This window comes from Limanda limanda, chromosome 17 (assembly GCF_963576545.1).
Source record: "Limanda limanda chromosome 17, fLimLim1.1, whole genome shotgun sequence".
Classification (NCBI taxonomy): Eukaryota; Metazoa; Chordata; class Actinopteri; order Pleuronectiformes; family Pleuronectidae; genus Limanda; species Limanda limanda.
The window spans coordinates 17,966,663-17,981,691 of NC_083652.1; the positions used below are offsets into that span (position 1 = coordinate 17,966,663).

A 15,029-nucleotide genomic window follows, 5' to 3' on the forward strand; every position below is an offset into this window, starting at 1 on the left:
TTATATTTAAATACTTTATATTTACATCAGGAGGCCGCCATGTTTTTTTTTTACAGTTGTCCAAACTAAACATATTCTTAGTTTTTACGACAAATGAAGCTGCAACATGCAACTACACACTGAACCCTTAATCTTCAATGGATTATATTATATGAAGGATATATAAAAGTATATCTACGATCGGTTCAGATGGAAGAGGACGAACACTGGTAAAGAGCTGGTGGAGATAGTGGGACTTAAAGGTCCAGTGGGTGAGATTTAGGTGAAGGGATCTATTGGAAATTGAATATAAAATATTCTAAATGATGTTTTCATCTAAATTGTAGGAATTAGTGTTTTCTTAACCCCAGAAGTGGCCCCTTTTTATTTAAATACTTTATATTTACATCGGGAGGCCGCCTTGTTTTTTTTACAATCGTCCAAACTGGACCAGACTAAACACATTTTGAGTTTTACGACAAATTAAGCTGCAACAGGCAACTACAAACCTAACAACTATGAACCTTTAATCTTCAGTGAAATATAATATGGATATATAAAAGTATATGTAGGTTGATGGAAGCAGGTGGCAACATTTTAAGTATTATGACTACTGAGTCATATCATGAGTTAAAACATAACCTGTACGTTCCAGCCATTCAATTCTTTATAAGAACAAACATGTTTTTACCGATGGTATGATCCAATAGCTACGGGGAATTAAAGGGCTTTTTAACATACCACCTTCTCGATTGCCTCAGAGAAGAACAACAGAGGACATGACTCATCACACTCCTTGTTTGTTATGTCTGACGAATAAAAGTACATTGGGTAATAATTTGGGTCAAGTTCAATGACGTGCCTACAAATTCTTAAAAATCACATCTACACTTCATAAAGGCCAAACATCTAAGATGAATAACAATAACCAAAGCACATTTTCGTGCTCATGCAGTTCTTCAGATGTCTTAATTTGGTTAGATTTCTCCCCAGAAGAGAGTGAGACAATATCACTGCAGAGCCAGAGAGAAGAAAATAGTGAAGGTTTGGAAAAAGACAAAAGCTTTATTTAAACAGGCATCTGAACAGACAAGACAGATGTTTATGAACTGAAACATCTCTTCAGACTTCCCAGGACTTGAAGCTTGGCCAAGTCAAATGATTAATCAAAACTTTTCTCTACACATCAGCTACTATATAAAAATGTATAAAATCAAATGTGGTTTTTCTGAAGAGGACAGAAACCAAATGACAATCCAGCCCCATTCCCAAACTGGACATTAATGTTCACTAAGTGATAGCCGGTGCCCAAATAGAACACTGTAAGAACAGATTTGCTGGACCCTGACCTAGCATAGCCCATCCACATTTGAACAGTAAAGTTAGTTTAATTAATCCTCACTCCATCACCAGTCCCATTCGTCTGCAAACCTGGAATCAAGCCGTTCATACTGGGAGAGGATGTCATTGACATTTACCACGATACAGCATGAACAAACAAAACCTGAACTCAGCGCGATATGGATGTGGTTTATGTACAAAACAGAAATGAAACGGGAGTAAGAATTATAATTCTATACAGCAGTTATGTGTGGCAGAGAAATGACAAGTTCATCTGAGAGGAATTCTGACACGACAACGGGACATGTTGCGAAGAAGCAGCCGCTGCGCATCACAGGCCGAGAGAGTTGGTTGTGTCGAGGAGGGAAATGGTGAAGAATGTGGTCCATTAAATCAGGCCCCCCGTCTGTTGTTGAAACACGTCAATTGTATCTTCGTCTTCCATCTCCAACTGTTGAGATAAAAAACTGTTATTCAAACATGTGCAACGCTGAAGCTGAAAGATTTAAGTGACAGAAAATCTATAGTAGAGCGACAGAAGTGGGTAGAGTATGTGTCCACAATATATTGTGTTGTTTAATGAATTGTTTTGTCCTCTAATGCACAGACAAAATGTGTCAGATTGTGTGTTTTTTTCCCCACATTATTGGACAGTGTAAGTCTATAAAAACTCTAGTTTGTCTTTTGAATAGGAAACAGCAGCAATGCAGCCACGATCAAAACACATCTTTGACAATCGCAGCCTGCATAGAAAGGCGTGCACAGCATTTCAGTAATGTGCAAGTTGTGTCATCTCCAACTTTGAATTGCAGCGAGCGCATTGGCCTCAACCTACTGTGTCATATTCCACACAGGTTTGTGAAAGCATCCAGTAAAATTGAGTTTGGTTTTCAGTGAGGCATCTACACGCTCCCCATGGTAACATGTCCTAAACCTCCGCCATTATTTTCCATCACACAAACTAGGGATGTCACCAGTACTGATACTTCGAGTTTATATGTGTAATGCAGCCTCAGCTGTTTTCTTGCAGTCACTGAGCTCTTCTGTTTTATAATGTTAAAAGTCTTTTCTTTTTATTTATTACTTGAAGGCTGCATTCCAACTGTTGCTTTTTTTGTGTTAAATTGTTTATATAAAAGGTAATTGGGATTTGTTTTGTTTCTTCCCTTGGCATCGAGAATAGTGGAAATTTCATGGCATCAGTATCGACTACTAAACCACAAAATAACTAACTTACATGAGCATCCCCATGAAAGGGGACAGAAAATATTGCTTGGAATATGCAGGCCTTACTGATTAAGTATGACACAAACACATCAGCATGAGTCATGACACACGTGGAACTGCATGAAATATGTTTGAGGTTAACATTGTGTCCTCTGTTGTTTCAATAGTTCCAACTCACCTGTGATGGTGTGTCCGTCTCATTTATTGGTTGTCCATCGAATCTGAACCTGATTTGCCTCATCGACACTCCCTGGAGAGACAAGGACATGCAAACCTTTTAGTGAAGTAGAGGAAGAAACCATTTCCTTCACCCCTTCCCATGACTTACATCACAGGAAGAACTAACCAGGTGGCTTTTACAAGTAATGGAAACATTTAACGGCCAGACAAAATTTCACACAGTGATATCATATGTACATTGTCAATGATTCTCATACAGTGTCAGTGCCCCACTATCAAAATATTTTTGGTGGGGACATTTTAGATTGAAAGTAGTATGCTAATGGAGACCAAAGTGCATGGTGAATTCATGATAACAGAGATTCACTGTGAGGACCACACATGTTGTTTTTTTGGTTGGACCAAAGATTGGATTGGTCTCAAAGAGCTGAGCACTAATGTTAAAACTACAATTAATACGAAGATACTTAAAAGTAAATACAAGTTATGTTTTGGGCAATAAAAAAAGAAACTTTACAAATATCTTTACAGATTAAAACACTTTAAATGCACATTAAAAGTGCATTTAAAATCTAGTAAAATTAGTATCAGTATGAATTCGTTCCTCTCAATTATCTGTTGCAGAAAGCACCAGCAGAGCTTTTCAGTAAAGAGCAGTACTGAAGAATATTTTGAAGCACATCTTGCCTTGTTTAAGGTGTGTCCTCTGAAATTTGAGGTTCAAAGAAACACAAGTTATTCTGTCTCCTGCGGTGAAACACAAATGATGCAAAACATCTGGTTTTCACTGTAGTTTAAAAAATGAGCTGCTTGACAAACATGACTCTTTTGACCTCCTTGCAGTCAATGGAGTAGACAATATGGGGCTTAGATTTTCCATCTCCCAGAGAGGTTAACTTTCATTTGACTTTCAAAGGTTGTGTTTGATTACATATTTTTCTCTAACATATACCTTTTTACAGCAAAATTTGCAGGTATGCGTAGGTTTTTAAAAAACGTAGATAAACTAAAAAGGTGATCAGCTCCTTCCCATTGCCAGTAGAGGAGTTTGCCTTTCTGTCCCCCCTCCCCCCCCCGGTGAGTCATGTTTGACATCACCAACACGTCAGGATGTCTTTCGATGTTTGCCAGCATTGCATCTTGCATGATACAAAGGCTATTTACTCGCCAACGCCCAGATGACCATACAGGTTGCGCAGGAAAAAGTGCAGCATCAGTGTGTACACTGGCAAAATAAAGAAGAAATGAGCACGCCCATGCCTTTATTAAACCCATTAGACTATTCTTTTGGCCGAGCTTCATTTTGCATAATTGAGAAAGCTTTAAAACTATAGCTCCAATCGCCAATCACTGAGTGCATGATTGATGAGTTTGAAAGGCTGAAAGTGATCCCTTATCATAGCTTATCATCATGTCTTTGAACAACATTAAACATGCATCATTCGAAGGTCCTGCTATGAACCATCAAGTTATGCAAATAATTATTTCCATTTGATGTAAATTTGGCATAACTTGGCAACAAGTCTTGCTTTTCAGGTTGAAGGAGCCTGCCTGAGTAAATGTTGTTCTTTGATAAATATTTAGGCCCACGAGGTCTCTGCTGTACTAAAAATAAACCAATCTAACAGGCCTTTTTCTCAGCAGACATTTTAATGTATTAGTAATAGTAGGAAAACCTCAAGTGTAACTGATGACTTTAATAATGTCCGAGATGATGTATTATCTGACGTAGATGTTATAGAGGAGGCGCTTGTAGCCGACTTGAAGCAAGGTGAAAAAATTCCTTTCGAACAAAATGAACAAACCATAAATGGACATAAAGGACTTCTTACAAACAAACTGGACCTTCCTTAATATTAACACTCAAGGATAAACTATTTTCTTGGTGCCAGCTGTTGCAGCAGTTCTATAAACTGTCTGACGGAGGTCCTAAATCCGTCCTGAAACAGCTGTAGCACAATTTAAGCTTCTTCAGCTTGTGGAATAACTCTCTCTTCCCCCTCGTATGAGAAATCCTAACCCAGTGGTCCCCATACCGGAAACAACTAAACCATCATGACAATCATCATCATGAATGTTCTTGTTGCTTCTCACTGATACTGAGCTGTGCCCACCTGCCTCTCGCAGTAGGCCTTCATGAGTTTGATGAGCGGTGTGTGTCGTTTGATCTTGAACTGCACCACGGATCCATCCTGACCCGCTACCTTCAGGTTTATGTGTTCATTGTTTTCCGTCTTGACGGCTTCCTGATGGACAGAAGCAGAGAGAACAGCACGGTTAATGTGGACATGAAAAGAAGCAGAGCTGGAATATTGATGCATTGGTTAGTTGATCCTTAAAAAACAAAAACAAAACAAGTATCTATGATCTCGCAGAATACCGGGTAGGTTACACCTTTACAAAAACAAAGAGCTGCATTGATCTATCTTTCATTATCAACAAAATACTTGTGATCAATGTGTGGTCTCGTAACTCAGGATAGGCAGCTATTATTATTGTTTGCATCTTACAGACTTAACAATTCATTGATTAATGATTAGAGATAGAAGAGGAATCAGTTGGATAAAGAGCTACAGGTGCTTGCATCTGGAACAGTCTCAGTTTATTAGGTACATCTCGCTAAAACCAATGCAGTCTAATACAACGTTCCATCTTAGTGGGGGTTATAAAGGTTTTTGTTGAAGCTTGAATGGTGCAGTTCTGGAAGTTGTTGATCTGTCTGTCTGTTTCTATGCCAACCTCATACATTGTAAATAAATATGGTTAAAAAGTCTTCTCTTCCTCACTCCAATATCATGAAGCTAAAATTTTGCAGGTACAAACGCTGCCATCTTGAGTCTGCACAGGAGCAAACGAGGCTCCACACATGTTCGACCAATCACAAGTCAGGACATACATTAGTGATAAGTTCTACCTAAAATTATAGAAACCATCTTGACATGTACTACTTTATAGGTTGGTCCATGCCTCATCTGTTAACATGGAGGAAGATGCATTTTTGACCTATATTGTAGCCAGCCACCAGGTGGCGATTGAGAGACTTTGGCTTCACTTTAGGGGAGCTGTCAAGTCTCCATCTTCACATACCAACACTGATTCGAATGGGGAAGGCAGAATAATAAGAACACCGGTGAATATGACACAGTACAACAGTTGACTGATCTTCATACTTAGACCAACACAAATATCCCTGTATAGCATCTGGTTGACTTGCTATAGCAATGCTGCAGAGAAATCAGTTTTTTGCAACATGATGCAAATGTGAATTATGAAATTAAGTTTCTGCATTTGGCAAAAAAAACAGACATCCCTAAGTGTTTAAAGATGGATTCAATGAGCTTAACTACAAAAACCTTCCTGGAGCATCACTCCTTTTGTTTACAGGGGCATGCATGATCAAAACAAGCCACAGCTTGACGTCAGCGAACAGAGGAAACAGAAGAAAAGAAGATGAAAAGAAGATGCCACAAACTTCCTTCAGCTCACCAAAATTACCAGACACACACACACACACACACGTTTGTACTTCAATCTTAGTGAGGACACTCATTGACACGATACATCCCCTAGGCCTTCAGCTTAATTCATCCAAACTAAATGTAAAACCAAGTCTAAACAGCCCATTAAAAAAGCGAAGACTGGTCAAAATGGTGTTGAATGGTCCTCACAAAGAGACAAGTACAGGAACACCCACCCACACACAGGTTGTTGCACCGGGGCGCGCGCTGAGGCTGTGCGATCAACCAAAACGCGATGTGCGCGCCTGCGGATGCGCGTGCACAAACCTTCCGGTCTACCACAGCGGGGATGACTGCTAGTTGAATTCCGGCTCCTAACTTTAAGCAGGTGAAATAGAAAAGGCGGGAATGTGGGTTTCTACCCGAGCCCCGGTGCCACAGACCCGCTGGACCCGGGGCTCTGCTCAAACGAAGCGGAAACACTCACCTTTGGTTTCTCATCAGCCATGGTCACTCTTTTGGCGCTTCTCTATGCTGCCACACAAAGAATACGGGTGCGCGCACGTACGCGTCCCCGATTAAAATTTCCAATCGAACGTGCGCGGCCCCGTGCCGTTGCGCGCCCACAGTGCCGGGCCCCGAGTGGCTGCTGGTGGTCACGTGGCTCAAAGCGCGGCCTGTGCGTGGGCGGGAGAGCCTCGATGCGCGTGAAAGAGGCACTCAGCCTCACATGAACGCGCACCGCGATGTTTCACGTCTTGTTGGGTTAATGGCGGCGCTGATCCCGGGATTCTCTCCGCACCGCAGCGCTGAGCCTTATCATTAAAGCTGATTGGACATTACCAGCACACAGAGCAACACACACACAGGACAGGCTCCATGTTCACGTCATGTTCCTCTTCTTGTCCTAACCTCAAGTCCCAGCAGCCATCTTGTTTTTCTGTCTGACCACGAACAAGAACTGAACCTCCATTAAAGGAAAGGTTTGACATGAGGAAAGCGTGTCTTTGCACTAAAACAAGTTTTGAACGGATCTCACACCTTTTATTGACGTGTTTACATTTTGAAATCAATCCCAATATTTTGATGATTCATCTGAATCCCCCTCGTGTGTGAACATGGCTCCACGGAGCGTCACGATGACTGATTAATCGCCTTTTTTTTTTACATATTCATCAATCATCGTCTTTCTCAGTTTTCTGTGTGTGTGTGTGTGTAACGGCGGAGTCGCATCATGAAGCACAAACAGCAGACCAGGCAGCAGGGAGGGCAGCCCTCTGACGTCATCACCCATGCGCCGCGGGGGCCTGGGGCTGAATGACTGAGGCGCGTAAGCAGCACCTCATCCTCCTGCTCATGGCGTGAATCGTCCACAGCGGGAAACTCAGACGTGTGTTTCATATTCTACTGGCGCTGAAAACCCGGTTCCCAGATGGAGGAGGTCGATGTGGAGCCGGCGATCACCGTGAGTAGCCGCTGCAGCTCGGGTTGATCCTCTTTGTTTTACCGCCACTGGTTAGTGATGCTAACAAGCTAACTGCAGCCGAACAACCTGTCAAGGAATCTGAAGTTGAACAGACCCACTCAGTCGTGGACCGGGTGTCAACCCCCATGAGGAATAACACCATGACACATGTGAGGCTGAAGAGGAGAATAGATCCGCCAGGCAGCTCAACTCAAACAGAGGACAAGGCTGGAGAACATTTAAATTTGACAATGAGTCGGGATTTGTGCTCGACTGCAGAATACCCTTGAATGTGAAAGTAACTACTATGATTTCTCAGGTCAACCCATGCATTGTAATATGTCTGCATTCAAATATAATGTCAAAAAACAAACAAACCTCTCTGGAATTTGAAACCAAGTGTTTGAAGAAGCCAAATTCCAGGCAGCATTCAAGTGTCATCTTCCCACCAGCTTTTTAAGATAAGATATGAAAAGGTAATTCAGTTATTAAAGCAGCAGGCAAGTCAGTGTGAGGTAGACGAGAGAATAAAATATCGAAAAACACACCTTTCACTGTAATTGTTCGTATAGAAATGGTATAAAGTAAAGTGCAGCGGCACAGGATGACTGCTCCAGCAAGTAAAACAATACTTTGTACACAAGAAACACAAATATGCAACAGTTATTTTCTGCTAGCAAATATTATAAGTAGAGTGACCAGTGTTGAAGAGTCTGACAGCCGTGGGAAGGAAGGAGCTGTGGAAGTGTCCGTCTCACTGTGGGTGGAGCAGTCACTGAGAGGTGGTGTCCATGATGAAATTCAGCTTCATCAACATCCTCATCTCTGTGGAATCCAGAGAGCAGTCCAAGACCGAGCTGGCTCTCCTTACCAGTTTATTTAGTCTTTCCCAATATATTATTAGAGTGTAATGACTAGGGATGCAAAATTCCGGGAATATTCAAAGTTGGAAACTTTCCATGGGAATATACAGGAATTAACAGGAATAAACTGGAAATGTTGTGTGTAATTTATACTAACTGTATTTACCTTGTCATATACAGACATAAATATAAACATTTTGTTTCGTCAAAGGCTGATTTGAGCCCTGAGGAAACTTTGGGCACTTGACTATATGCTTCTGCATCTTTGTGTCATTCTTAACATAGGTCTTGCACAGTATTTGCAAATGTACACAGCCTTTCCTTCTACATTGGATGAGGTGAAATGCCTCCACACATAGTGCACGTGGCCTTGTTCTGTAGATAAGATGAGAAAAAAGTTTTTTAAAAAACGCTAATGCATTGCCAGAGATATAAATAGTTAGCCAAACAATTGGAATCGTCTGTAAACATATTTTACAATTGATGGATAAATGAATGGAAATAGGCTAGATGAACAGATGAACAATCCTCAATCAGCATGCTTATATATTTTCCCCAGTAATATCATCGAAACTTACCTGACTAGTCCTGCACACGACAGCAGGCCTCAATAGCCCTGCTGTAGAGTGAAGGATGCTGGGAGTTATCTGTGCATGTGATGGAAGAATGCACAGTGGAGGGTTGAAATTCAACGTGCAGTGTGTGCTGCATTCCATACATCTTTAAAATAGAGTTTTGAATGATGTTTGTATTGCTCAGCGTTTAATTTTGCGTGTTTTTTTTTTTTTTTTCAAAATTCCCAATATTCCCGAGCTTAACTTTCCACCCCTTTGCAACCCTAGTAATGACCCTGTCTCTCTGCAGAATATCCCCGCAGCCAGTCATGGGAAGCACTTGGGATTTGCGTGGGGCCCTGGTGACATCCTTGTGTATGAGACCCTTTACAAAGGTAAGTGTCAATACTAACACAGGCTCCCTGTCTATGTTTTTGCACTGCTTTTCTGATGTTACTTAACATTCATGTCTTTCTCCCCTTGTGTATGCAGGTAGTGCCGGGTCGGCTGCTTGTCCCTTCATCCACGAGGTCAGGAAAGACGAGGACATATATTCCCCTATTCTGCGCAAACTCTTCAACGAGTCACACCACATCTTTGTTGGCCTGCAGACGATTAGAGAAGACCTGCCGAGCAAGAACAAAAAACCTCAGTAAGTCTTATAGTCTTTTGCACTGTATCGGTACCCAGTGACATAATTAAATTTGATTCAAACAACTTAAATTTATTCCAGAAGGGCAATTTAGTTTGGCAGTCTACAAATCACCAACAAAATCTAGACAAAACAAACACAATCAGCAGCAGCATTCAAACATCAACATCTACGACAGATTATAGCAAGGTCACGGTAACTGGAAATGAGAAGTGACTGCACTAACATGTCTGTTTCTTACTTCACAGGTTTGTCAGCATCAGTAAAAACTACAGATCTGTGATACGAGCATGTATGGAAGAACTTCAGCAAGTTGCAGGTGAGAATTCTGACATTACCTCAACACTTTATTCACTCTGAAGACCAGTAGGATCTCTCAGGGACAGTCAAATTTACCCCTTTGTCTTTTCTGCAGTTTCTACAAAAGATGCTCAAGTAGCAACACAATATGGAAATCAGGTATGTACTGCTGTTGTGTCCATCTGTGCTGCTACATGCAACGACACTACAGTTATTTGTAGGAGCAGAATTTTTTTGATTTACTCGAATTAACTTTTGGATTGTTGTGTTTTATAGTGACACTGTTGTGACCTCAGTTTTGTTGTGTCCCAGGTGTCCATTCTGTTGGCCATAGAGCTGATCTGGAATCTGTGTGAAGTGCTTTTCATCGACGCAGCTCCTGGTTAGAGTTTGACCTTATGTTTCATAATAAATCTTATTGTGATTATGTAAATATATCATTGAAAGAAGTGCATGTGTGTCTGTAGCGGGTTCCCTGTTGCTCCACCTTCTGGACTGGGTGAGGTTACACAAGGCTGATGTGGATGAGAAGGCCAGAGAGGTTCTGCAGAGTGAGAGCCCTGCCGAGCACCACGACTACTGGGATGTGGTAGGTGCAGCACATGCACACATTCATATCTGTTTAAAACCACGCAATAACAAATATATGGTGTAGAGCTCTATGTGAAATCTCAGTTATCACATTAGTGTGTGTGTGTGTGTGTTGTGCAGGTGGTGAGTTATGTGCTGCAGGGCAGGTTGGACGAAGCCAGACACATGCTGGTGAAGCAGGCCACCCTACAGCCTGCTGCTAGAAAGATGTTCAAGCTGATGGACACTCTGCTCAGCAAGATGCCCTTCTGCAATGTAAGTTACAGTTTGAATGTATCCTCAGAATGACTGATTAAAGGGCTATTGTAATTTAAACAACATGTCGGCTCGTTAACCAAACTGCGGTGGCTCTCACCTCTGAATTCTCTCAGCCCGGTGGCACCCAGACGTTGACAGAGTTCGATGTGAAGTGGAGACACTGGCATGAGGAGGTGGACCGCTGCCTGCAGGACAGCTCCTTCGCCAGCAACAAACACCTGGAGATCATCTGTAAGGTCAGTGACCTCTCTGTGTATCTGTAGTAATCTATTCATGCCACTGGAGCTCCTCTTCTCAGGTATCTGCAATGTCCTGTGCTGCATTTCATTCATTTAAAGTGATCGCAGAGTTTCTAAATCTTATACTAATAATCCAACACCTCTTTGTAGATCTTAGTTGGGGATGAAGACACTTTGCTTGAACACAAGGAGTTGCTGAGCACCTGGTACCACTTCCTGGTTACGAGGCTGCTGTTCTGCCAGCCCACAGTCAAGCCCACTGAGTTACATTACTATGCACAGGTACGCATCACTAACTGCTGCTGCACCAGTGAACATTTGAAGTCTCTGCCACCTCGTTCTTTTTATTTATCTTGTTTTTGTATTTTTCAGTCGTGCATGACCATGTTCCTGGACTCGAGGAGCGTCCCAGAGCCCCTGGATAACATTTTACTAGCAGCCTTTGAGTTTGACATCCATCAGGTCATCAAGGATTGCAGGTAGGACACAGGATTTAGTAGGGGGTGCAAAGTTTTGCGCATGCCACCATTAATATGTATTTTCTTAAATTTATAGCTTCTAAAATAGCTGGGTGTTGATATTTGAAGAAAGGCTTTGTCTGTTATGTGTTTGCTGTTTACTTTACTTACTGTATTTCCTTTAAAGTTAAACAAAATTACTATCTGCCCCTATGTCACTTTTGAGCCCGACTGTACTCCCTACAGTCTGTGGTGTGCTAACCTTTCACCCCACTTCCCCCTGTTCTACTCCCGGTGTCTCCAGCATTGCTCTCAACAACTGGTGGTTTGTGGCCCATTTGACGGATCTGCTGGATCACTGCAAACTCCTGCAGTCTCACAATCTACAGTAAGCACTCTGTTTGGCCCCGTTTGTACTTGAACTCACTTTATTCCGGGAACATTAACCATATCTTTCTGGTGTCTGTGTTCAGCTTTGGCTCCAACTTGAGAGAGTTTCTCCTGTTGGAATATGCGTCCGGCCTCTTCACTCATCACAGGTATGTGTGGTTGTCTGATGACTGCTTTTATTTCATTGGTGTCCGTGGCATCATGCTGTTATGATGACCCTATGTGATGTTTGTGTGTGTTAAGTCTTTGGCAGTTGGCGGTGGATTACTTTGACCACTGTCCAGAGTTTGGTCGGGTCTACCTGGAGCTGCAGATCGAGCGCGTTCCAGTCGACACTGAGCGTAAAGCCCTCAAGGTGCTCAGGATCTGTGAGCAAAGGCAAATGTCCGAGCAAGGTACCACTTCCCACCTTCTCTATCCACCTGTGTTACACAAACGCAGATAAAGAGGTCAAACCCTCTGTTTATCCAGTGCAGCGAAGACTTCAACCTTCAATGTTTTGTCTTCACTCAGTGCGGAGTATCTGTAAGATCATGGCTATGCGAGCGCTGAGGAACAACAGACTGGGCTCGGCTCTATCCTGGAGCATCAGGGCCAAGGATGCTGCCTTTGCCACTCTCATTTCAGAGAGGTAAGATCCCTTCACGATATTTTCTCTTCTTTCTCAACACACTGAATAGTTGTGCTGGAACCTTGAGGAGAATAATCTTAAAAGAACACCAGCAGTGAAGAGGGTTATTCAGTTAGCTCTTAAGAACTTGATGATGAAATATTGATTAGTTCTCATGTTCTATCGGATAAGTTACAGATAAGTTCCAAACTTATCTAAAATGGGTTGGTGATTAAAAGTAAGCATCATGTTCATAAATCCCATCTGAAGTAGTGAAAGCATCATGTCATTTTCCAGGTGGTTTATATGTGTGTCTGTGTGTCAGGTTCTTACAGGATTACTGCGCCAAAGGGACGTTCTCTGATCTTGACCTAATAGACAACTTGGGTCCAGCAATGCTGCTCAGCGACAGGCTCACTTTCCTTGGTATGGACAAGGAGCACACACACACGCGCGCTGCAGCATCGGTAGCACTCCTCCACTTGTATCTGTCTCTTCAGCTCTCTCACAACTTGAATTCACATATCAATTTATATATATTCAGTGAGGGCAGATTGTGACTTGCAAAGCTTCTCTCATCATCTGTCTCAGGCTGTCACATGAGACTCAGACTCACAAACATGTGTACACACACACAGATATAAATAAAGCTTAAAGCAGAAGCATGTGACTGTGTTTTACTGGAGGAAGCAAAGTGATAAGATACTAATCATAAAAAAAAGCATCTTAAATCTTGCTACCGAACCATTAGCTTGTAAAAAGATTTCCATATTCATTAAGAACTTAAATGAATCATGTGTTTCATTCAAGTCTCTTAGTAGAGAATCAGTGATGTCTAAAGCACTTTGGGAAGAGCAAAGACAAATTACAGTTTAGTAAAAGTAGATTAGCTGTAAACAAGAGAGCGAGCAATTCTTAATTCACACAGATCAAAGGTAACATGATGCCGTTGTCAAACTCTCACTGATGATCAGAAACCTTTAACATGAGTCACTGTCTGAAAACATTGCCCTCTTTCTATTCTCAGGAAAGTACCGCGAGTTCCACAAGCTGTACGGAGAGAAGCGCTTCAGGGAGGCGGCCAAGCTGCTTCTCTCCCTCATGACGGCAAAGATCGCCCCCCGCAGCTTCTGGATGACTCTGCTGACTGACGCCCTGCCGCTGCTCGAGCAGAAAGAGGTCAGTTCATTTGGATAAGAATGGTTTTCATTCTAATGATAATGTAGGAGAATGATATTAATGGTTTTCTGGAGATACAGTTAAACATAAGGCATTTTGAAATATTATATTTAATCACACATCTATGAGACAACAAATACAAATATGAAATAAAGGCTGAAATTAAGGATTAATGTCAGTATTAGTCAATTGTGTGGTTCATAAAACAGTAAAATAAATCTTAATCTATTCTATTTACTGTCTTAGAGGAGTAGCAGCCAGTATTTCAGAAGCTGGAAATAGATTATTCAATTATGTTAATTAATTGAAAAACAACTTAAACTATGAATTTAATAAATCAAAAATAGTTGCTGATTCTTGTTCTGTAAAACTCTAATCTAATTGTCATCAGCACAATTTCCTTCATGTTGTACTTGTTCCAAACTGAAACAAAGTGTTGACTGTCGTGTTGCAGATTTGATCGTCATGCAACAAACTTGTTTTTGGGTTGGATGTGGGGACTCAGGAAGACGGTTGTTCTGTGGTCTGAAATCAAAGATGTCTTTGTTGTTGTTTATTTTAGGTGATCTTCTCCGCGGACCAGACCTACGAGCTGATGTTCTGTTTAGAGGAGCTGACCTCCTCACTGAACAGCACACCCCCCAGCGCCAACAGGACCATGCAGGTATGTATCACGAAAAGAGATTTGTCAGTTTTAAACGATGTAACTGTCACTGCTCACTTATTTCCGTGCGTCCTTTATGTTGGCATGATCGTTAAGCAATACATCCACAAGAGGGCAGCACAGAGTTGAGACCAACCCTAGCCCACAACCTGTTGACAGTGGAGGAGATTCTGATAATGCACCTCTTGAGAAAGTGTCAGTTGCAGCTGTTTGTTGTGCTTGAGTAAATGTACACTGTATGTACATTTTCCTTTGTCTGTTGTTTCCTATCAGCTTGTCTTGAAGTGTACCTCCTACTCTATAGCCACCATACAAGGATTTATTACAATATTAAAGACGTACTATATTACTCCACCTCTTATTTGCGTGTTTCTGTTTTCAGGAGGAAGACATTGAGCTGACCAAGGTGGAGCTCCTGAGACTCGCTCTGGCCAGGAACCTGGCCATGGCTATCGTCAAAGAGGGAACTGTGGAAACATGAGTGGTGACATTAAAGAGGAAGGCTCTTCGTTTGCATTTTTTTTGTACTGTATATAAAATTCAAGTAATCCAACCGTGGTCTTTGATAATAAAACTTTAACTTTAAATGATTTTCCTTTATTCTTTTGTAATAATAATAAT

The 15,029-nt window shown here is 41.7% G+C and overlaps 2 protein-coding genes across 2 annotated transcripts; one reads left to right on the forward strand and one right to left on the reverse strand.

The window, feature by feature from the left end:
* Positions 1-1,024: 1,024 nt before the first annotated feature.
* On the reverse strand, positions 1,025-6,785 carry LOC133022773 (small ubiquitin-related modifier 2-like). The gene is made up of 4 exons (XM_061089666.1): positions 6,673-6,785; positions 4,842-4,973; positions 2,726-2,797; positions 1,025-1,771 (listed from the first exon to the last, which is right to left on the reverse strand). Exons 1-4 carry the CDS (start codon positions 6,691-6,693, stop codon positions 1,709-1,711), a joined length of 288 nt encoding a protein of 95 aa, XP_060945649.1. The 5' UTR covers positions 6,694-6,785; the 3' UTR covers positions 1,025-1,708.
* A 724-nt stretch (positions 6,786-7,509) lies between these two features.
* On the forward strand, positions 7,510-14,999 carry nup85 (nucleoporin 85). Its single transcript, XM_061089851.1, has 19 exons — positions 7,510-7,650; positions 9,378-9,462; positions 9,560-9,719; positions 9,968-10,038; positions 10,135-10,178; positions 10,332-10,401; positions 10,487-10,608; positions 10,731-10,865; positions 10,982-11,104; positions 11,258-11,389; positions 11,480-11,586; positions 11,870-11,953; positions 12,039-12,104; positions 12,199-12,350; positions 12,469-12,586; positions 12,891-12,991; positions 13,593-13,744; positions 14,307-14,408; positions 14,791-14,999. The coding sequence occupies exons 1-19, from the start codon at positions 7,618-7,620 to the stop codon at positions 14,887-14,889; spliced, it is 1,956 nt and encodes a 651-aa protein (XP_060945834.1). The 5' UTR covers positions 7,510-7,617; the 3' UTR covers positions 14,890-14,999.
* The last annotated feature ends 30 nt before the right edge of the window (positions 15,000-15,029 follow it).

Bases quoted from the DNA above. Each gene is read 5' to 3' on its own strand.
- nup85 (XM_061089851.1), top strand. From the start codon at position 7,618: ATGGAGGAGGTCGATGTGGAGCCGGCGATCACC. The intron at 10,179-10,331 runs GTATGTACTGCT...GTTGTGTCCCAG, and splicing joins CAACACAATATGGAAATCAG to GTGTCCATTCTGTTGGCCAT. The intron at 12,351-12,468 runs GTACCACTTCCC...GTCTTCACTCAG, and splicing joins AAGGCAAATGTCCGAGCAAG to TGCGGAGTATCTGTAAGATC.
- LOC133022773 (XM_061089666.1), bottom strand. From the start codon at position 6,693: ATGGCTGATGAGAAACCAAAG. The intron at 4,974-6,672 runs GTGAGTGTTTCC...TCTGTCCATCAG, and splicing joins TGGCTGATGAGAAACCAAAG to GAAGCCGTCAAGACGGAAAA. The intron at 1,772-2,725 runs GTGAGTTGGAAC...TTATCTCAACAG, and splicing joins AGACGGACACACCATCACAG to TTGGAGATGGAAGACGAAGA.